The sequence below is a fragment of the Bos taurus genome, chromosome 11 (assembly GCF_002263795.3).
Source record: "Bos taurus isolate L1 Dominette 01449 registration number 42190680 breed Hereford chromosome 11, ARS-UCD2.0, whole genome shotgun sequence".
Lineage (NCBI taxonomy): Eukaryota > Metazoa > Chordata > Mammalia > Artiodactyla > Bovidae > Bos > Bos taurus.
Genome location: NC_037338.1, coordinates 25,958,474 through 25,982,248, shown reverse-complemented (window position 1 = coordinate 25,982,248; position 23,775 = coordinate 25,958,474). Strand labels below are relative to the sequence as shown.

The following is a 23,775-nucleotide window of genomic DNA, read 5'->3' as shown; positions in this document are numbered from 1 at the left end:
AGAAGCCTGATGCAGAAGAGTAGGCAGGATATGATGATGGTCTGAACCACAGCAATGGCAGTCAGCATGGAGAGGAGGGGACAGGGTCCTGGAGACTGGGGGGAAGGGAGAGGGAGGGCAGAGGCAGAGGTGATTCCTGGATTTGAAGCTTGCTTGGCAGATTGCGGAAAATTCTTAAAGAGATGGGAATACCAGACCACCTTATCTGCCTTCTGAGAAATCTGTATGTAGGTCAAGAAGCAACAGTTAGAACTGGACATGGAACAACACACTGGTTCCAAATTGGGAAAGGAGTGTGTCACGGTTGTATATTGTCACCCTGCTTATTTAATGTATATGCAGAGTACATCATGTGAAATGCCAGGCTGGATAAAGCACAAGCTGGAATCAAGACTGCCAGGAGAAATATCAATAACCTCAGATACACAGATGACACCACCCTTATGGCAGAAAGCAAAGAATAACTAAAGAGCCTCTTGATGAAAGTGAAAGAGCAGAGTGAAAAAGTTGGCTTAAAACTCAACATTCAGAAAACGAAGATCATGGCATCTAGTCCCATCACTTCATGGCAAACAGATGGGGAAACAATGGAAACAGTGAGACACTTTATTTTTCTGGGCTCCAAAATCACTGCAGATGGTGACTGCAGTCATGAAATTAAAAGACGCTTGCTCCTTGGAAGAAAAGTTATGACCAAGCTAGACAGCATATCAAAAAGTTGAGACATTACTTTGCAGACAAAAGTCCATCTAGTCAAAGCTATGGTTTTTCCAGTAGTCATGTATGGATGTGAGAGTTGGACTATAAAGAAAGCTGAGCACCAAAGAATTGAGGCTTTTGAACTGTGGTGTTGGCAAAGACTCTTGAGAGTCCCTTGGACTGCAAGGAGATCAAACCAGTCCATCCTAAAGGAAATAAGTCCTAAATATTCATTGGAAGGACTGATGCTGAAGCTGAAAACTCCAATACTTTGGCCACCTGATGTGAAGAACTGACTCACTGGAAAAGATCCTGATGCTGGGAAAGACTGAAGGCAGGAGGAGATGCAGGTGACACAGGATGAGATGGTTGGATGGCATCACCAACTCGATGGACATGAGTTTAAGCAAGTTCAGGGAGTCGGTGATGGACAGGGAAGCCTGGTGTGCTGTAGTACATGGGGTTGCAAAGAGCTGGACATGACTGAACCGAACTGAACTGGCAGATCGAACAGAGGCAGTGTCACGGTGAAGATGCGAATGTGAAGAAAGAAAAAGGAAGATGATTAGCTCCTGATACGCTGAACTTAAGGAGCCCATGAAAGCAACATGAGCTGAAGAAAAGATTTGAGAATCACGGGCATAGGTGGTAGATAAAATGAAGAGAATGACTAAGATGTCCTGAGATGGTAGGAGTGAGAAGGCCAAAAACCCTGGGGAATCTAAGCCAACAACACTACATTTTCCCTTAATTAAAATGTGCAGAGACCCAGGTGGAGTAGAGACTGTGCACTGCCTTTCATGACCATTCTCTTATCTTTCTGAGTAATAAAAGCTTTGAATTTTTTAAGGCTCATTGCTGCCTAGCTGAGACCACATTTTCTAGTCTCTCTTGTAGGTTGGGAAGATCAGGTGACTTAAGTTTGACCAAAGAAACATAAATGGAAACGTTCTATATAACTGCTAGGAAGATTCTCAAAAGCAGGAAGGCATGCCCTTCCTCAGTTCTTCCTCCATTCTGATGCCTGGAACACTGATGTAATGGCTGGAGCTCTGGCAGATCCCCAGGACCATGAAAATGATGGCAGAATGGAGGAGAGGACAAAGCACACGTCCCTCTTGACTGTAGACACACCAGAATGCCTATCTCCCCCTGGGGAGGGGAAGATTTCTCCCCACTACCCATCTAGAGAACTTTAACTTGGTCTAATAATTATACTGACACCAGACATATTATCAGGAGAAATTAACCAATTGAATGCACAGAGGTCTCTAGATATGCTGTATGCATGCTAAGTCGTTTTAGTCATATCTGACTCTTTGTGACTCTATGGACAGTAGCTCCCTTGGCTCCTCTGTCTATGAGATTCCCCAGGCAAGAATACTGGAGTCGGTTGCTATGTCCTCTTCTAGAGGATCTTCCCAACACAGGGATCGAACCCATGTCTCTTACATCTCCTGCAATGGCAGGCAGGTTCTTTACCCCCTGAGCCACCAGGGAAGCCCGCTTATAGATACAAAACCCCTGAAATGACCAAAGCAAGCTATTTATATATCATTTTTAGACAAAGAAACAATTATTTTCCAAGATCTAACAAAACAAAAAGGCTTGTGTTTGGGGTAGAAGACTAGTGAAGCAGTAACTGTTTATACAGCTTTCTTAGCCTTGAATTCCCTAACTGCTGACAAGGATGCTTTCTATCCTCCTCCTAGAGGGAGGACACCTTCACATGGGAGATTTATTTTCAGCTTTTAGGGCAAAAGAGGGAGGTTAGAGTGTTTTTTAAGTATATATCATTTTTTTCCCCACCAGTTGTTTCTAAAGTAACTTTATTTCAAAATAATCAACATGCCACTGAGGCATATTTGGGGGCAGACTGCCCTGGGCCCCAACACTTTCTATGTGAGGGACAGATAATACGAATATTTCTTTTTTGATTGTCACTATTAATTTGCATGTGCAGTTTATAGTCATCTTAGTTTAATCTTAATTGATATAACAGGCAAATATCAATAGAAGAAAATGTTTTAGCTTTTTAAAAGAATGATCTTACTGGGTTACTGAACATTTTCAGCAAGGCATCCACAACCCCATAGCTCAACATTCAAAATCCTTTATTAAATGCAAAACCTAGTGGGATACTTCCAAGGCAATTAAGAAGCTAGCTTCTCTTTATGGTCCATCGTCTCATTCTACATCACTGCAATTGTCAGCAATGGGAGTCAAACTTTAATCATAATGCCTGTGATACTTAAGGTGTTAATCACAGCAAATTGAATTTAAAGAATTATGAAAGGTATATTGTTCTAGTATGTTTAATTCAGTGAAGAGATTAGTATTTTATCTTTACAAAATATTGCTCTACATAGCATGGAAGTTACCTGAGCTAAAAGAGCTGCCATTTCTAATGCCAGGTCCCTGTTCAGAGGAAAAAGTCCATTTACTATTTGGTCATTTGTCTGATACATTAACAGCAACTTTTCTCTATCAGTCTCTCCTCGAACTTGCATTGAGAAATATAATCTGTAAAAAAAGAGGAAAATTTTCATTAAGTGATATACTTACAAAAGAAGAAGGTAAAGAGAAATCCAGAGGACTGATACGGGGTTGTTCTAACAATATTCTCTCAATGATACAAACCTAGATCATTACGATCTGTTGATGACCTCTATTTCTATTCTTTATAACATTTACCAGCAAACTGAGAAAAACTGCTCTGAGGCTGAGCTTGAGGGGTGCTTCTGTGCTATTTTTATGCCCTGAAATACCTTAGCTGCTACTGAGGAAGGACCTGATGCCAGTGGGCTGTATAAACCCAATTTTAAGAACACTCATGATCTTTCCTACACACCATGGACATAACAGGGAATAGGAAATGAAGGTTTCAATTAAAAATCAATGTCAGATGAGATCAGGCACGTTCAGGGTGGTATGGCAAAACCAATACAATATTGTAAAGAAAATAAATAAATAAAACTGAAAAAAAAATCAGTATCAAATGGTCAAATGGGGGCAGCTCTCCAGGAATCTAAAAGAGAGTCCATCTCTCTAAACGTAACTGCACATTTAAATGTTTTGACTTTTTTTGGGCCACTCTGATAAACAGCCCTAGGATCTCAAATATAGTTTACAGGCTCTCATTATAACTTGTTGAAATATGATCTGGCTTTTGTTCGCCTAGGTCTTCACCAATTCAGTGACCCTCTGTATTTAATCACTGTACTGTCTCTTTGTTCTTTTAAATTATATTTATTTATTTGGCTGTGTTGGATCTTCGATGCATCATGCCGAATCTTCTTTGCACCATGCAGATCTTTCCTTGCGGCACGTGGAGTCTCTCTAGTTGCGGTACAAGGGCTCCAGTAGTTGCAGTGCACCAGCTAAGCTGCCCTGCGGCATGTGGGATCTTAGTTCCCCAACCAGGGATTGAACCCGTGTCCTCTGCATTGCAAGGAAGATTCTTAACCCCTGGACCACTAGGGAAGTCCTGTGCCACTTCTTTATATGAGGTTTCTAAGGGTCTGACTCTAGGCTACAGAGCAGGCAGAGAGCCCTGTAAACATTGTAAATGCTGCGACAGTGTATGGGTAAGCAGCACAGCGACATACCTTAACACTGTCATGACAACACCATGACAGGAAAAGAGAGATTTAGATCCGACATCTGTCAGGTGTGTGCTCAATTAACTATAAGTGGATTTCCAGCCTTTTTTCCTCCATCCACTTAAGGAGAGACACACTATCATCAGTTAAAAAATTTCTCATGGTAATTATCTCAAACAGCAAGAAATGAGAGGGGAGCAGGTCAGAATCTCAGGGGAAGCATGGGGGGTGTACTTTGAAAAGCACTTCTTCCCCACTGTTCTGCTAATTCTTTCTGTTCACGCCAGCTTAAGAATCACTGGCCTGGGCCATCATTCAGGGTGGTTTCTTGAAAAAAATAATTATCTGTGTCTGCATGATGGCAAACTGTTAACTGGTAGAAGAACATGGTTGGGTAACAGAAATAGATTCTAAATTCAAAATAATGTCAGCAAAGCGATACAGAACAAAAAGAATAAAATTTAAGATGAAAGCCCTCCTCTTCTGGCATATGAACATTTTTGTACTTACTTATTTCCTTCACTTGAAGTTAAGAACTATGTCTTACTCATCACTAGGGTTTATTTAGCTAAGTGTAGCCACTGGAAGCTCTATACAGTCAGCAAAAACAAAACCGGGACCTGACTGTGGCTCAGATTGTGAACTCCTTATTGCCAAATTCAGACTTAAGTTGAAGGAAGTAGGGAAAACCACTAGACCATTCAGGTATGACCTAAATCAAATCCTTTATGATTATACAGTGGAAGTAAGAAATAGATTTCAGGGACTAGATCTGATAGAGTGCCTGATGAACTATGGATGGAGGTTTGTGACATTGTACAGGAGACAGGGATCAAGACCATCCCCATGGAAAAGAAATGCAAAAAAGCAAAATGTCTGTTTGAGGAGGCCTTACAAATAGCTGTGAAGAGAAGCAAAAAGCAAAGGAGAAAATGAAAGATATAAACATCTGAATGCAGAGTTCCAAAGAATAGCAAGGAGAGATAAAAAAGCCTTCCTCAGCAATCAATGCAAAGAAATAGAGGAAAACAACAGAATGGGAAAGACTAGAGATCTCTTTAAGAAACTTAGAGATACCAAGGGAACATTTCATGCAAAGATGGGCTCAATAAAGGACAGAAATGGTATGGACCTAACAGAAGCAGAAGATATTAAGAAGAGGTGGCAAGAATACATAGAAGAACTGTACAAAAAAGATCTTCATGACCAAGATAATCACGATGGTGTGATCACTGACCTAGAGCCAGACATCCTGGAATGTGAAGTCAAGTGGGCCTTAGAAAGCATCATTATGAACAAAGCTAGTGGAGGTGATGGAATTCCACTTGAGCTATTTCAAATCCTGAAAGATGACGCTATGAAAGTGCTGCACTTAATATGCCAGCAAATTTGGAAAACTCAGCAGTGGCCACAGGACTGGAAAAGGTCAGTTTTCATTCCAATCCCAGAGAAAGGCAATGCCAAAGAATGCTCAAACTACCGCACAACTGCACTCATCTCACATGCTAGTAAAGTAATGCTCAAAATTCTCCAAGCCAGGCTTCAGCAATATGTGAACCGTGAACTTCCAGATGTTCAAGCTGGATTTAGATAAGGCAGAGGAACCAGAAATCAAATTGCCAACATCCGCTGGATCATCAAAAAAGCAAGAGAGTTCCAGAAAAACATCTATTTCTGCTTTATAGACTATGCCAAAGCCTTTGACTGTGTGGATCACAATAAACTGTGGAAAATTCTGAAAGAGATGGGAATACCAGACCACCTGACCTGCCTTTTGAGAAACCTATATGCAGGTCAGGAAGCAACAGTTAGAACTGGACATGGAACAACAGACTGGTTCCAAATAGGAAAAGGAATATGTCAAGGCTATATATTGTCACCCTGCTTATTTAACTTATATGCAGAGTACATCATGAGAAATGCTGGGCTGGAAAAAGCACAAGCTGGAATCAAGATTGCTGGGAGAAATATCAATAACCTCAGATATGCAGATGACACCACCCTTATGGCAGAAAGTGAAGAGGAACTAAAAAAGCCTCTTGATGAAAGTGAAAGAAGAGAGTGAAAAAGTTGGCTTAAAGCTCAACATTCAGAAAACTAAGATCATGGTGGCATCTGGTCCCATCACTTCATGGGAAATAGATGGGGAAACAGTGGAAACAGTGTCAGACTTTATACTGGGGGGCTCCAAAATCACTGCAGATGGTGACTGCAGCCATGAAATTAAAAGACGCTTACTCCTCGGAAGGAAAGTTATGACCAACCTAGATGGTATATTAAAAAGCAGAGACATTACTTTGCCAACAAAGGTCCATCTAGTCAAGGCTATGGTTTTTCCAGTGGTCATGGATGGATGTGAGTTGGACTGTGAAGAAAGCTGAGTGCCGAAGAATTGATGCTTTTGAACTGTGGTGTTGGAAGACTCTTGAGAGTCACTTGGACTGCAAGGAGATCCAACCAATCCATCTTAAAGGAGATTAGTCCTGGGTGTTCATTGGAAGAACTGATGCTGAAGCTGAAACTCCAGTACTCTGGCCACTTCTTGCGAAGAGGTGACTCATTGGAAAAGACCCTGATGCTGGGAGGGATTGGGGTCAGGAGGAGAAGGGGACAACAGAGGATGAGATGGTTGGATGGCATCACTGACTCGATGGACATGAGTTTGGGTAAACTCTGGGAGTTGGTGATGGACAGGGAGGCCTAGCGTGCTGAGATTCATGGGGTTGCAAAGAGTCAGACACGACTGAGCCAGTGAACTGAACTGAACTGAGCCACTGGAAGGTTCTTGGTAAAAGTCTGAATTGGTAATACAACAGGAGGGAGAAAAGAACCAAATGCTCAAATGGCTACAGACAAGAAGAGCTAAAGTGCATCTTCTATCATTTCTGGCATGCCAGTAAGACAGCACCTGGGAAGGGAAGATGAAGCACTATGGGCACAGAAGTGAAAAACAATTCCAGACACACATATAGGAACACAACTTGTAGGAATCATAGGCTCAAGCGCCTAATGGAACAGTTTGGGCTCCAACAACTATACAGGGATTTGGAGAGAATGTGGAGAGGAACTAAGGAGTCCCCAAAATGATAAAGAAGTCAGAAAATCAAATCCACAGATCTTGAATAGGAAAGGCCTCAGGGACCACGATCTAAGTCTGTCCCAATATGACTAGCTTCCAACTGCTCCCCAACCCTGAGGGGGTCGGAAGCAGAGAAGTGGGGCTTCTGTCACAGCAGGAGGGCACACACTGCCCGGCAGGGGCATTCCCAAATGTCCTCACTTGACATCGAGGAAACAATACCGTGTAATGGGAACCACATCACTGTGTGGACCAGTATAAGCAAACACACACCACTCCAAATGGGGCAGGGCTCTCCCGGTACTGCTCGGTAACCCTTTAGCTAGCCTCCAGCCAGCTCGATTTCAGTCCTCAGAGCATGTATTTCCTATTGCCTTTCTCATCACCACATAAGCCTATTGAGGAAGCAGCCTGCCTTCACTCTCCCTTCACCTTCCTTCACTCCTCTGTCCACCATGGCCTGCTGATAACACTACAAAACCTGCAATTGTGACCGGTCCCACCTTCCCTGTTCTCCTCCGGCCTCTACGGCCGCTCCTGTGCTCAGGAGTCATCATTCTGTGAAGCCTTCCTCTCTGCTCCCACAACATCTTGCACACAAATATGTTATATTCACAGTAAGAGCAAATATCATTGGGACATCTACTGTGTAAGCAGGCCCTGATCCAACTGCTTTACATCTGCTAACATTTAGTCCTTCAGGTGACCCTAAGCAGGTACTGTTTTCATCTCCATTTCATGTCTAGGGGACCTGAGGCCCAGAGACGGTGAGTGACTTGCTCATGGCCACAGAGCGAGTGGGGGAGCCAGGATGCCAATCCAGCAGTTTCTCTGCAGAGGCCATGTTCTTTACTGCTCCGCTAGAGTGTGACTGCCATGGCATTAGTCACATTACTAAGAATTCATGTCTTACATGAGCTCTAAGACTCTAGGAGGCAGGAAACATCTATTCACCTTTGAATCTCTAGGGCTTCAATAAGACCTGGTACTGGCAGACACTGGACAGATGTTTATGGCATGAATGGATAAATGAATGGTGGTGAGAATTGAAAAATATGGAAATTATTTGCCAGAAAAACCTTGAAAAACCCTTCTGTAGCCTTGGGTAAATGGTGTAACTCTCTAAAGCTTCAGTTTCCTCTGAAACATAAGATGGAGAGGATGATAATACTTACTGAGAGGTGCTGTTAGGATTAAATGAGATGATGCACATAAAGAGCTCAGCACAGGGCCTGGTATATGGTTAAGTGCTCAATAAATATTGGTGGTCATTATTATTACTACTACTATGATGATGATTCTTCTCTAGAGGTCTTTAGACTCACAAAAGTCTCTTCAAACAGGAAGCTTTTTTTTTTTGGTGTGAACACAGCTGGAAGAAACGGGATAAACTAGATGACCTGTCAAGAGGCTTCTTGGTTTAGGATTCAATATACATGCTCTCACAGTGCACTAAAGGTGGCAGAGATGGGAACCTTAAACTATGCTCCAGAAAATGATAACACAGAATTATTGATAATAAACTTTTGTTTCAAAGAGGGGAGAAAGAAGAGCTGTTCTCTTTAGGGAAAGACCCTTGCCAGCTTAGTTTTGTTAAAAACATGCCTTGATTTTAGAATTTCAAATAGACAGTAAGAGACCAAATTAAATAAGTGTTTTATTAATAAATATGAACAGAATTTAAACATTACCAAATAGTTTTATTACCAAAGAGTTTTCCAAATGAGAACAAGTTCAAAACCTATTAATTAGATCTTTAACCTCTAATCTAAATAATTAAAATTCTATAAATTACTAAACATAAATAAAAATTCCATGATAAAGAGAGGTGGTGCTTTAGTTTTGCTTATCACTGTGCTGCTTGACAGATGAGGAATCAAGTCTGTAGCTGTGTGGTAGGTCACAGCCAGTTCCCCTCCTAACTGTGTCACTGGGCATTAGGGCTCATTTCCTAAGCTATTTACACACATATGCAAAGCATGATCACATTTAGAAACAGTACTTACTCTAGCTGTGGCTACCCAGCCATTTCAGATTCCTGTTAAAAATTAAACCTTATAGTTGAGCTGCTTTTCTTCTGATGTCAAAGATATTGTCATGAAATTGTTTTTTTTGTTGTTGTTGTTAAAAAGGCAATGTGTTATTCATGACTGCTTTTGTCCTTCCTGGTAGAGTTTGCTAGAGCTGGCACATTATTCTTATGTCTCTTTCAGACCACTTTTCTCCACTTCATCCATTTCATTTTGGTTCCAACTGTGGCCATCATAGTCAAAATCAGTATGTATTCAGCATTCGTAAGATATGCATTATTAGCAATAGTCTTAGACATGGACTTAATTCCATTTAGTGCCAACAAAAACAAATGAGAATTCCTGAACCTCTTCTAAATACATAAAAAAACCAAGCAGGTCAGGTCCAGGAGCTGGCTTCCTTCCACAAAAGATACAGGCAGCAACATGGACCTCTGGATCAGTGCTTCTCCAAACTTAGCATGAGTAAGAATCACCTGGAGAATTGTTAAAACACAGACTCCAGGGCCTTTTCCCCAGAGATTCTAATTCAATAGGTCTGAAGTGGGACCAAATAATGGGCATTTCGATGTGTTTCCATGTGATGCTGAAGCTGCAGATCTGGGACCCACACTTTGAGAATCACTGCTCCCAGCGACCACAGAACTAAAACAACCATCTAGAAGGTCCATAACTTCCAGCTGTTGTTTCGTGCCAGTCACCAAAGGGCCAGAGTGGGAACAGGTTCCTCCAGGACTAGAGCCTGTGCTCTGCAGCAAGAGAAGCCATCACAATGAGAAACCCATGTATCGCAACTAGAGGGTGGCCCCTGCTTGCTGCAACTAGAGAAAGTCCTTGCAGAGCAACAAAGACCTGGCACAGCCAAAAATAAATAATAAATACTAAAGTAAGTTTTATTTGTTGAGAAAGTACGTGCTCCAGTCCTACCAGCTCTTTCCCAGTTCCTGAAACACTGCTTAGCCTCCCTCCACAGGCTTTGTACATCCTTTTCCACCCGTTTCAATGCTTTCACTCTCAGCCTCCTTCTGGCCTTGACCTAAGCATCACTTCCTCAAAGAGCCTCCCAAAGTCTCCAGTCTAGGACAGGATTCTTGTTAAGTGCTCTCACACAGCCATGTGCTTTTCTTTCAGAGAAAAATTAACAACCATCTTCCTCACTAGCCTGCAAATTCCCAAAGATCATGGATTGTGTGTGTGTTTGTATTATCATTTCATCAAAAGCATCCAGCTAAGTGCTTATAGATGAAGCTCAATAAATACAGAGGAAGAGAGAATATGAAAGAACAAGAATGAATGAATATGAACATACCACTTCTAAAAGACTTGGGTAAACAAACGACTCTTATTACAGATCTGCAGTAGGATATTTGAATATTCAGTCTTACGGAAAAAATGTAATATTAGTGTTAAAGGAAATTTTGAAAGTGACAAACTTTATCAACTACCCTAAGAGAGCAACTACTTTTTTCCTTATAGTTTTCTTCTAATCTTTGTCCAAATACATATTTTTATAAAATATAATTATTCATGATATTAAAAGAATACAATTAGAGACAAAATTTTAGGTGACAGTTTCTTCCTACAGAAATAGAGCTACCATTTTAGGAAAACATATAAATAAATATAACTTTTAAGGCTATTAGACAGGAAACTAAATTTTAGGTGCATGGTTTGAAAATAAGTGTATACTCTTACTTTGGCACTTGGCGACGGTATTACACACCTGTTTTTATAAGTGAGACGAACAGTTCTCGTACCTTCCCATTTTCCAGGCTGCTGTTCTTTAGAAGCCTGTTCCCATTTGGAGATAATGTCACAAATCTAGAAGGGAAGCAGAAAATGGAGATTCATAATGTTTTTCACATTGGGTATTTTTTGAAGACAAGCATGTCTACAGACTGAAAATTTTCAATTAGTGCAATCAAACCAAATGGACTGAAGCTTTCTGTTTTAAGCTTCTGCAGCTCTGAGTTTAGAATTTAATTATAAATCACTCTTTGGTCCTCTTATCCTTTTGGACACACATTAACTTTGGACTATGGCCATGAATTTTTTACTCAAAAAGGAAACTTAATGAAGGACTGCATGGGACTGGAAACAAGAAGATTCCAGGAATTTTTTCATGATTTAGTCACTGAAAAGCAATTTTTCCACCTTCTGAGTTTAAAAAGATTGGAATAACTGAAGTTATACCAAAGAATTCTGAAATATAATGTTAAGGTTCTTGGGGAAATAACAAAAATCCTTCAGGAACAAGATAAATTTTAAAAATTTTGTCATTTACAGAATTATAAATAAAAGTTTTTAAAATTATGGGGTAAGCAAGTATTCACCAAAGCCCCTAATATTTATTTACTCAGCTCAAGTCAACCAAAAATACTAGCTTATCTTCTTGATCAATTATTAAAAGTATTCAAGAAATGTCTGTCTCAAAAATTTACATTTGGAATTGTTGATCTGAACAGGATATACTTGAAACTGCAAAGAAAAAGACATTCATTATCTAGATGCCTCAAAATGCTGCTGAAGAAACAGGTGGGAGTGGGGTGGAAATCCTATCTTCTGACCAGCACTCCTAAGGAACTAAGTATGAGTTTTAACATATCGCATATTTAACCCATGTAGATCCAACAGATCATTCTGCAAATGGAGCTGGGCTTTGGGGATTGAAATGAAAGTACTGATGTTTTATATGCTCTAAACTCATGGGTGCATCCCTTGCCTTGCCCCAAATATTCCATCTCCAAATCAGAGAAGTGCCTTTACTCCATAACAAGGTGCTTATTCCCAAGAGCAATTAGGACCACGTCAAGTAAGAGGATCCAGACCTGGTTCCAGCTATTTGATTTGCCATACATTATTTTTCATTCTAGACCTCAGTTTCCTCATTTGCAAAATAAGTGGGTTATTTCTCTAAGGTTCCTTATGGTTCTATATCCTGTGCTTTTAATCATTGCCATTGCTAGATGGCAACTTCATTAAAGCTATTTTACTATGACCCAGAAAACATTTTTAAAGAATCTTATGATCCAGCAATCCCACTGCTGGGCATACACACTGAGGAAACCAGAAGGGAAAGAGACACATGTACCCCAATGTTCATCGCAGCACTGTTTATAATAGCCAGGACATGGAAGCAACCTAGATGTCCATCAGCAGATGAATGGATAAGAAAGCTATGGTACATATACACAATGGAGTATTACTTAGCCATTAAAAAGAATTCATTTGAATCAGTTCTAATGAGGTGGATGAAACTGGAGCCTATTATACACAGTGAAGTAAGCCAGAAGGAAAAACACCAATACAGTATACTAACGCATATATATGGAATTTAGAAAGATGATAACAATAACCCTGTGTACGAGACAGCAAAAGAGACACTGATGTATGGAACAGTCTTATGGACTCTGTGGGAGAGGGAGAGGGTGGGAAGATTTGGGAGAATGGCATTGAAACATGTAAAATATCATATATGAAACGAGATGCCAGTCCAGGTTCGATGCACGATACTGGATGCTTGGGGCTGGTGCACTGGGACGACCCAGAGGGATGGTATGGGGAGGGAGGAGGGAGGAGGGTTCAGGATGGGGAGCACATGTATACCTGTGATGGATTCATTTTGATATTTGGCAAAACTAATACAATTATGTAAAGTTTAAAAATAAAATAAAATTAAAAAAAATAAAATTAAAAAAAAAAAGAATCTTCCAATTCTCTGTCTTTGCTCATGATCTTCCCTATGTCTGGAATTGCTTCTTTATTTCCACAGGTGCATTTTCTTGTGTGTCTTAGTTGCTCAGTCATGTCTGACTCCTTGCGACCCAATGGACTGAAGCCCGCCAGGCTCTTCAGTCCATGGGATTCTCCAGGCAAGAATACTGGAGTGGGTTGCCATTTCCTTCTCCAGGGGATCTCCCCGACCCAGGGACTGAACCTGGGTCTCCCACATTGCAGGCAGTTTCTTTACCATCTGAGCCACCAGGGAAGCCTGGTACATTTTCTACCAGTCAAAGTCCAGCTGAGATCTTCCCTAATTTCCACTGAATGTAATCTTTTCCTCTGTAGAATGTTCACCACATTCTTAAACTATTTATCATTTTCAATTTTAAGGTTATCAGTGTATAAAGCTACTCTTCCCTAAGCAGATTAGAAGTTCACTATGCACAGGGAATATTTCTGTTCCTTCTTTATATTCCCCAAAGGGTCTGCTCCAGCTCCTGGGACACAACGTGTGTGCGTGAGTGTGCAGCCGTGTCCACTTTTGGCAACCCTATGGACTGTAGCCTGCCAGGCTCCTTTGTCTGTGGAATTTTCCAGGCAAGAATATTGGAGTGCGTTGTCATTTATTACTCCAGAGGATCTTCCTGACCCAGAGATCAAACCTGCATCTCTTGTGTTCCCTGCATTGACAGGCAGATTCTTCACCACTGTGCTACCCAGGAAGCCCTGGGACACACTATACTGTTAAATGGATACTGCTGAGTGAATGAAAATAATGGAAAACCATTTTATTAGAGTTTCCATACCTCCACTCTTTCTACCTTAATATCTAGGGTATTATTACTATTATTAATCTTCTTCCTCTCTCTAACACGTACGATGTATGTGTGTGAGGGGTTTCCCTGGTGGCTCAGTGGTAAAAAAAATCTGCCTGCCAATCCGGGAGATATGGGTTTGATCTCTGGGTCGGGAATATCCCCTGAAGTAGGAAATGGCAACCCACTCCAGTATTCTTGCCTGGAAAATCCCATGGACAGAAGAACCTGGTGGGCTACAGTCTATGGGGTCACAGAAAGTCGGACATGACTTAGCAGCTAAACAACAACAATGTATGTGTGTACAGATTTTATTCAGAATTCCTTGGCTTCAACAAAGTCCAACAATATTTTTTTATCATGAAGATTAGATTGCTTATATTTTTGGAAAATTCTTGAACTAAAACTTTTTGCAAATAGCAGAATAACTTCTTTGCTGTTTGCTGGGTCTGCCTCCTTAAAAGGAGTTGGTTTTACCTTGATGTTTCCTTGAAGACAATGCTCTAAATCCCGGCCGGAAGGATCATCTGTGAACAATGCAAATCCAGACTGTGCTGGCTTCCTCATCCCTGTATCTTGGTTCAAAGTATTCAAAAACTCTTCCACTGTGGTGGATGCATCAAATCCAACTACCTAAACAGAAACAACATAGTCCTTCTCTTAAAAGGTACACACATTTCAAACCTAGATTTCAGGGGGGAAACAGGGCACACCTGATGCATGATTAATGATAACATATATTTATCTAGGTGCTTTAACTTTTTTTCAAAGTTCCATTGGAGAAAATTAATGTCATCTTAGTCATTAGCCTGACATAAGAATTCCTGGCTTTAGCCAACAGACATGAATTCAAAATAGAAAGATCATTTGACAGCTATAAACTTCTTGCAGAGATATTATGCTGGCCCATTATGAACTACAGAACAGTATGTAATCTTCAAACAAAGGGAAAAAAACAAAAGAGAAATACACTTAAACATATGAACACTTTTAAGCATTCAATTTTTGTTTCTTTAATATGCAGTTAAGTATCTAAATTCCATGATAAAAGGCTTAGAGCTACAAAGACTAATTGCCAGCTTTGGAATGTTTGCTTCAGTTAATAGGCAATCACCTAGATGTGAGTTGGAAGGGCCTGGACAGTTTTTCTGGAGAATTCCTAAGATGTGGAGACTTTAAAGGGACTAAGCCTGTACACACCCCATGTCAGTAATCATTTTCTCACCTAGCCGGTACACTGCTGGGGGAAGCCCTCAACTGAAGTACTTTTGCTTTTCTCCATCAGAATTATAATGGTAATGAAAATCCTCCCTTATTTCATTCAATATGGATTTTTTAGCATGCATCCTTTTTTAGCAAAACTGTTTCAAAACTCAACTGTGCTGACAGGAAATCTAATATATTTGCATGTTTATAATTGCCAGCTGCTGACAGAAGTAGGGTGACAGGCCCACCTCTCAGCACCACAGAGGTCATACACAGGATTCTGGGCTAAGCACGTGCTCACTGGGTAGAAAGTCTAATCTACCTGATATATTCCATTCATGAAGTGCACAGGGATACTGAAGGGCAAGGAATGATGATATGGGTTTCGAAGAAGGGTGGAAAGAATCTCCATTCTTGAGGGTCTTGCTTCTCGATCTCCATTCTGTTGTGTTCTTTCTACACATCTCTGGCAGTAAATGGCATATTTTCCAAATTCTGTCCTATAATACAAAACTTAAGATAAAACCTAAGAATAAATTTAATTAAGATATATGAAACCATTAAGGAAACTTCCCTTGGTGTACATTATTACAATGTATCATGCTAATGTTGACAGCATAATATTATATTATCATTATTGAATGGTAATATTAACTGCTATATTAATATACATTAATATTAGACAATGTTAATTATCATAATCACAATAATATAAAATATAAAATTAATATTATATAATGTTGATATATATTAATATAATATTATAATCATGGAGTGATAATATTAACTGCTGTCACTTTTCTCAAATTCTAGTGTCTTTACTTTCACCACCGACTAAACCAGACTTCCCACAAAGCAATCTTCATCATTACTGTATTATTATTATAATCACAAAATAAATTTAAAATCACCAGACATTACATGGTCAACATATAGTGATTATATTAACAAATATAAAGAAAATAACTGTATAAAGACTGCTGCTGCTGCTGCTGCTGCTAAGTCGCTTCAGTCGTGTCCGACTCTGTGCGACCCCATAGATTGCAGCCCACCAGGCTCCCCCATCCCTGGGATTCTCCAGGCAAGAACACTGGAGTGGGTTTCCATTTCCTTCTCCAATGCATGAAAGTGAAAAGTGAAAAGTGAAAGTGAAGTCGCTCAGTCGTGTCCGACTCCTAGCGACCCCATGGACTGCAGCCCACCAGGCCCCTCCATCCATGGGATTTTCCAGGCAAGAGTACTGGAGTGGGTTGCCATTGCCTTCTCCGTATAAAGACTAGAACAGGGTAACTTATGAAGTGCATGATGAAGAGAGTTCTCTTTTGACGAACACAGAGGTTAATGCCATTTCTGCTGAGCAAGATAAGAAAATATCTTCAAACAAAAATAAAAATGCATTTTCCTTGGGACTTCCCTGGTGGTCCAGTGGCTAAGATCTGCGTTCCCAATGCATGGGGTACTGGTTTGATGTGGTCAGGGGACTAGATCCTACATGCCACAGCTAAGACCTGGCTCAGCCAAATAAATAAATAAATATTCCTTCTTTATAAAACATGTACTTCTTTAAAAATGTTAAGCCTTAAACAAAACCACTGGGGTAACTAAATCCGGTAAAAGCTGGATAGAGATCTTATTTGTCCTTATTTGCTACATATGATTTTCATTTCACTTATAAAACCAGATTGATAATGTACCTAAATATATGTGCATTCAAGTGCCTTTTAGGTGGGCTTTAAAATCTCACCTTTGTAGGGGGTGGGTGGTTCTCAGTGACTACCATTGTAATCACATGACCTTGATGACAGAGTCTTCAAAAATATATTATGAGCTGGAAGATATTTTCCTACTGCTTCCAAGCTGTTTTTTTGTTTCATCGTTTGTTTGAGTCCCAGAGTCTATTTAAACAACCTAATATGAACCTCTTGGACAAAATGATCCCAATCACCCTTGGCTGGGCACCCTAGGCCCCACTGTAAGAAAGCCATTCTAACAGTGAATTGTAAAAGTCTTTTTCAAAGGAGTATAAATTCTGAGGCAATTCAAATACATGCAATTATAAAAGGTGGGAAAACTATCAGAGAAGTCTTCTACATAAAAGAATTAAATGTGAAGAAAATAGTAATAGAAAAAATAAGGAAACAAAATAATTGCTTTTATTGGATGAACACCCACTAAGGATAAGACATTCATACTTGAAATGTACATAGACTTTTAACTTAAAATATTCTTTGTCAGCTTTTCAAGCTTTTAGTGCAACCTTCCATAAGAGATTTAACGTAACAAAGGAAATATCTTTCTAGCTCTGCATAAATGATAACCAAAGGCTTCCTGTATCAACATTTGTTTCACACATTCTTCCACAAATGTACCTGGCAGGTTACTAAATACCTATGACTTATTGCAGACATAGAGGCCACATAAATGGTGCAGTTGGCTAGAACTCTGCATACCTGGAATCTGCATTTCTCTTTAGGTGGAGCCTGAGGAGCCACAGGAAAGGATGATGGGGAAGGAAGAGCCCAACACAGAGCGCCAAGAGTTGCCAGCCCTGGACAAAGAGAAGCATCACAGGTCAGACACCATGTGGTCATCAGAGATCTAAGTCAGGGGGAGTGTGACTGAGAGAGCGAAGGGATGATAATAGTCTTTCTTGATCCCAAAATGTTTTTGCTTTTTTCCACATAGACATCATCTCCTTAGAGCATTGTAATACATAAAAGCATAAAAGCTTCATATGGGGTCAGAACCATAATCCATCTAGTTATGTATTCAGTTATCTACAACTGGGGTATCAGAGGATATTATATGGTAATCCTTTTTCATATTGTACAAGAAGGTTAGGGAAATTGTTCCCTTTTGTTCATTTATGTGTTAACTCCTTCACTGAATAAGTAATGGCACTAAGAAAGGGCAAATTGAAAAGTAGTAAAAAAATAATTTACACAAAAAGCAAAACCTATCTACCCATACATATATACATACATAGCTAAACAAGGGGCAAGCACAAAAATATTAACAGAGGTATCTCTAGGTAATAGAGTTATATATGACTTTTATTATTCTCTTGCTCTGGTCTGTATTCTATTTTGTATCTTAATTTTTTTAATTAAGTAAGTATAACTTCAATATTTTTTTTTAATGTCATACAAAAAAGGAGAAGGGGGAAAGGCCCTGCCCTTTAAGAATTTATGATCTAGGAGAAGACATTACATACATATATATATATTTAAACAGTAATCTATAATACAGCATCACTAATACACTGTAATAATGCTTTTTTAAGTATAACCAATGGATGGAATGATTACTGATGCAGGAGTCAGGAAAGAATCTATGGGAGGGATGTTGCTTGGGCTGGACTATGAAGTCCACAGGTAGGAAGAATGCAGAGGGATCTGGATTGCCAGGTGAAGGATAATGCAAAGGCAGGGTTGTTCAAAGAATGAGGAGAGTTTATTCATTCACTGTACACTGGAGACAGGATGTATAAAATGAAGTGGAGAAAGAGGAGGCCACTGGAGCCAGATTATGAAGGGCCCCTGATAGACATGAAGCTTAAGTTTCAGAACCCCACTCAAGCACAGGTCCCCTTCAAATCCCTGGGGCAGGCCCTATGAGCTGCCATAGTCATATTACATGCTCATTTGTTCTTTTAAAATTTGTAAAAGTAATAAATTTTGTATTCTTTTTCTTAGTATTCATTGCACAAGTTTCAAGTCCCACAAAACCTAGATCCACTTCTGAGAGTCTAGGGTAAGAAATTTCTATTTTATCCTGTGACTGACAGGGAGTCAGTAAGCAAAGATTAAAAGAACCATTCATTGAAGAGTAAACACATGTGACTAAAACCCTCCTGAAAATAAATCTGACTGTAATAATTAAGGAAATGTATACAAAATCAATAGTGAAGTACTACTTTTTACCTGAAAAGAAATTAACAGAAGAATTACACTGAATATTGTTGAAGATATGGAAAATTCCAGAAGTGGACACAATGAAATTCACTGGACTTGCACACAAAATTTAGGTTCAAAGATGTCTATTGTAGTGGTATTTATTATAGGAAAGGTAATTGGAAAAACCTAAACATGTAGCAGTTGATATTAATGCAACTAGTATTAATGTTTTGAAGACTGCTGAAGGCTATAGGGGAAATTTATAGTTTTTAAAAAGTATATGCACACTGTAATGTTAGTAATGTGAAAAACTGTGAGTGTATAAATATACACATATATACATTTATAGATTATATAAACTGAAAGGATATGCATCGAAATAGTAATAGTTGTTTTTCCATTTCATACTTTTTGTATTTTCCAAATGTCTATATTGAATATGTATTATACTTACAATCAGGAAAACAACATCATTCAAAATTGCGTGTTTATGTTTCAACACATACCTGCAGTGGTCCTGGCTGATTCTGTGGCTGTCTCCATCTTGTCTGTTTAATGAGCTGACAGCAAATTTCATTCTGTAGCTCGGGATGTGTCAGACAAATTTGCAAAGCACTCTGGGCTAGAGATATGTGGTAATCAATTGCGGGAGAGTCGACTGCCGCATTTATAAAAAGTTGGCAGGTCTGAATTAAATGAAAAAAACAGATATACTCGGGGTGAGAAAGGATAAGATTTATTCTGCATGAATTTTTTTAAAATTTTTTTTTTAATTTTATTTTATTTTTAAACTTTAAATAATTGTATTAGTTTTGCCAAATATCAAAATGAATCCATCACAGGTATACATGTGCTCCCCATCCTGAATGAATTATATTGATTCTCTTACTAGCAAAAGTTTTTGTTTAAAAGGATGGAAAAGATATATTGTGATAACATTAATCAAAAGAAATCGGGAGTGGTGACATTAATATCAGACAAAGTAGATTTCCGGGCAAGGAATTCTGCCAGAGATAAAGAGCATCATTTTACAATGATAAAGGGGTCAGCTCATCTAGAAGGGGTAACAATTCTAAATGTTTTAATAATATAGCTTCAAAATACATGATGCAACAAGTTATAGGACTGTAAAGAGAAATAGACAAAATTCACAATTAAAGTGAGAGACTGCAATACCCCCTGTCAACATCTGAGAGAACAAGCAGGTAGAAAAATTAGTATGGATTTAAAAAACCTAAACAATACTATCAATCAACCTGACCTAATTTGTAGAATAGTCCACCTCTGAGCAGAATATGCATTCTTTTTAAGGGCATATGGAACATTAATAGCCCCTAGAGTCTACTGGAATACAAACTTCATAAAGACAAGATATTTTCTTGTTTATGTTTATACTCTCTACACAGAACAGAGTTCAATCTCTTCTCATTTTTATTTTTTTCTAGTAATATCAATTGGCATCTTTAAGAACTAGTTTACTGAGGAAAGTATTTTGGCAAATAGTAGCCTAAATAACTTAAAGTTAATGTAAATACATACTGTTTTTCCTCCAAAGAGATTAAATTTTAGAGTAGGTTACTAGGAAAAGGTTATAGCATAATCTTTCCTAAACATTTTCCAAAGTAGGATATTAATACTTATCATTCTTCATTTTAATAGTTCACTGTAATAAAACTGTGAAATTTCATTTTGATCTTGACTAGAGAACTCTTGCTTGAGGAAGTTTGGGATGGATTGCCTAAAGGCATGGGAAGCAGCTTCAATACTCATAAAATGTTCTATGAATTCTAAAAAATATACGCATGCTAATTTAACAACCCCAAATTACTGTTACAAATGTATCAAATAACTTCAGTTATGGTGTTTTACATGTCTATTTGTTTCAATGAATTAAATACATTGGGCTTATTAGTGACATTGAAATCTGAGAGTAAAATGAAGTGCTGGGAGTGAAATCTTTTGTGAGGGCTATTTAAAAATCTTAGTCTTTTTTTCTTATAAGAAATGTCAGGAAACAAAAATAGTACTGCTTGTGACAGGATATAGTTGGATCTTGCTTTTTTATACACTCTGACCACCTCTACCTTGTAGTTGGAATGTTTAGATCATTTAAATTGAATATTAATTATTAGTATGTTGTTGTTGTTGCTTGGTCTCTAGGTCATGTCCAACTCTTTTGTGATCCCATAGACTGTAGCCTGCCAGGCTCCTTTCTCCATGGGATTTCCCAGGCAAGAATACTGGAGTAGGGTTGCCATTTCCTTCTTCAGGGGATCTTACCGACCCAGGGATCAAACCCGTGTCTCCTGCTTGGCAGGCGAATTCTTTACCACTGACCCACCTGGGAAGCCAATTATTAGTACGGTCAGGAATAAATCTCTCTTAGTCATGATTAGCATTCTTTTTTTAAAGTTATTTTTAATTGAAGGATAATTGCTTTACAATATTGTGTTGATTTCTGCCATACATCAACAGGGATCAGTGATAAGCATACATATGTCCGAGGATTAGTATTCCTTTAACATGATGTTGGAGTCTGTTGACTAATATTTGATTAGTTTTTGTATGAAATGCTCTGTTTTCTATAATATTTTCTGGGGTTTGGTATAAAAATAATACTTACTTCACAAAGAGAATCTAGTGACATGATGACTGAGAATTGCTTCAAAATAACCTAGTCTTGGGGAGCAATAGGGATAGGAAGAATAAAACAGAACTGGTCATAGGTTGACAACTGTGGAGCTGGACGGTGAGCATCTTATACTTTATAACATTCTCTTTACTCCTACATATTTTGATATGTACATAAGCTTTGAGCTTTACCCAAAACAAAGTAAAAGAAAACAATTTTACAAAATTTCTTTCTTTCCTATACTTTGGGACACCTTGAACAGCACTGAGATTATCTACATTTACAAAGTTTGGTAAATTCCCCTGTTTAAATTTTTATTCACCTGTGTAATTGGTTTTGGCCATTTATATTTTGTTATATAGTTGATCACTTCATCCAGATTTTCAAATATATTTGTATAAAGTCCGTCTTACTTTGGGTATTTGTGTATTCTATAGGTGGATTTTTAAAAACACTCCATGGTGGTATTTTTAAAACATGAACAAAAGTAGAGAGGATAGTATAATGTACCCATTACCTAGTGTCAACAGCTGTCACAAGCATTTTGCCATACTTGTTTCATTCAATCTCTGTACTCACTTTTGTCTGTAGTATTTTAATGTATATCATGTTATTTTACTAATACTTCAGTAGGGCTCTTCAGCTGACAAAGATTTTTCCACACAAGCATCATGTCAACATCATCCACTTCCCAAACTAACAATTCCCTAGTATTATCTAGTAAACAAATAATTTTTTGAGATGGGAGGAATATAGGCAAGAAAAAGAGAAAGAAGAGATAAAAACTGAAGCCTCTAAGAGACTAAGGGAAAATGAAGTACCAAGGTGCCAGCACAGAGTCAAGACAAGAATCCATAGAAGATACATTATATTCTGAGACTGAAGTAATGGAGGAAGAAACAGATGAAACAATGTCTCTTGGGATGAGAGATTCGAGGTGATCGTTTCTGATGCCCTCTAATTTTTCCAATGAAGTTAAATTTGTTCTGAGGAGCATTACTGAGTAGGGAGTTTGAGGGGATGTGACCAAAGACAAGCAAAGAGAGACAGTTGGCCCTGAGGAGTGAAGACCATAGAGTTACACAGGCTCCAGTCCCCACAGATATTTGATGCTCTCTAGCATGACACATGCAATTAATACAGAAGCAGGCAAGACCACAGCAGTGAGGGTATGAGTTTGGCTGAAGAACGCATGGGACCATAGATCCCAAGGAACTATAGTGCTCTTTCTTGATCTCAAAGAAAATAAATTGCTCAAAAAAAGGTCTTAGTGAGGATGAGAAATGGAAGAGTAAGAAAGTAAGAGAGCTCATGGGCTAAGAGATTATGGTTAAAGACAGATATATTAGGATTTAAGATTTTAGAAGTGGTGTACTTATGAGGCATGTTGGGGTCAAGGTACGGACATGGAGAATGGAAAGGTAAAGCAGGGTAGACAGCAAGCTTACTGACATTGAGAAGGTCAGGAATCTTAAGGCCATGGCATTGGTGAGCAAAGTGATAGCAAAGTCATTTAGTGTAATGGCAAAGTTTAAGGCAGAGAGAAAGAATGTGAGTTAGGAGCCAAAATCCTTAAGGAAATTTGAGGAGTTACCAGAAGGTGACTGATAACAGAGATAATGGAAAATGAAAGTGAAAATGTTACGAAAGTGAAAGTTTTAGTCACTCAGTCATGTCGGATTCTTTGTGACCCCATGGACTGTAGCCTATCAGGCTCCACTGTCCATGGGATTCTCCAGGCAAGAATACTGGAGTGGGCTGCCATGCCCTTCTTCAGGGGACAGTGAGGCAGGGGTAAAGAATGATATAACTGGCAAGTTTCAAGTGATCAGGGACTTAATAGAGGTTGAGTAATAAGAATTTGAGCATATTAGCATTGGAGAAGAGGAAGAGTGTTGACTCCTCTCCCAATAGTGAGGTATGGTGATGTCAGAAATCTCTCCATCTGAGAAGCTGAAGAGAAAATGACTCTGATATTAAGTCTTTCACATGGTCCAAACTATAGTTTATCATAGAAATTTCAAATCCTCACACAGAAAGCATAATAAATTCGTCTAACTTTATTTCAGTATATTTTCTTTGTCATTGTCATA

At 38.9% G+C, this 23,775-nt stretch overlaps 1 protein-coding gene across 6 annotated transcripts in view; it reads right to left on the bottom strand.

Moving 5' to 3' along the window:
• PLEKHH2 (pleckstrin homology, MyTH4 and FERM domain containing H2) overlaps positions 1-23,775 on the bottom strand; it is a 106,816-nt gene that overhangs the window by 13,519 nt on the left and 69,522 nt on the right. For 4 of the 6 annotated variants that reach the window (XM_002691298.6, XM_005212711.5, XM_024999387.2 and 1 more), the window contains 6 exons: positions 19,557-19,736; positions 17,605-17,702; positions 15,477-15,654; positions 14,426-14,581; positions 11,134-11,231; positions 3,081-3,222 (listed from right to left, as the gene is read on the bottom strand). In XM_002691298.6, coding sequence (XP_002691344.1) covers positions 3,081-3,222; positions 11,134-11,231; positions 14,426-14,581; positions 15,477-15,654; positions 17,605-17,702; positions 19,557-19,736 — 852 coding nt within the window. Of the gene's footprint in view, positions 1-3,080; positions 3,223-11,133; positions 11,232-14,425; positions 14,582-15,476; positions 15,655-17,604; positions 17,703-19,556; positions 19,737-23,775 lie in introns of those variants that run through there. The other 2 variants (XM_059891735.1, XR_003037138.2) reach the window with 2 other exon arrangements.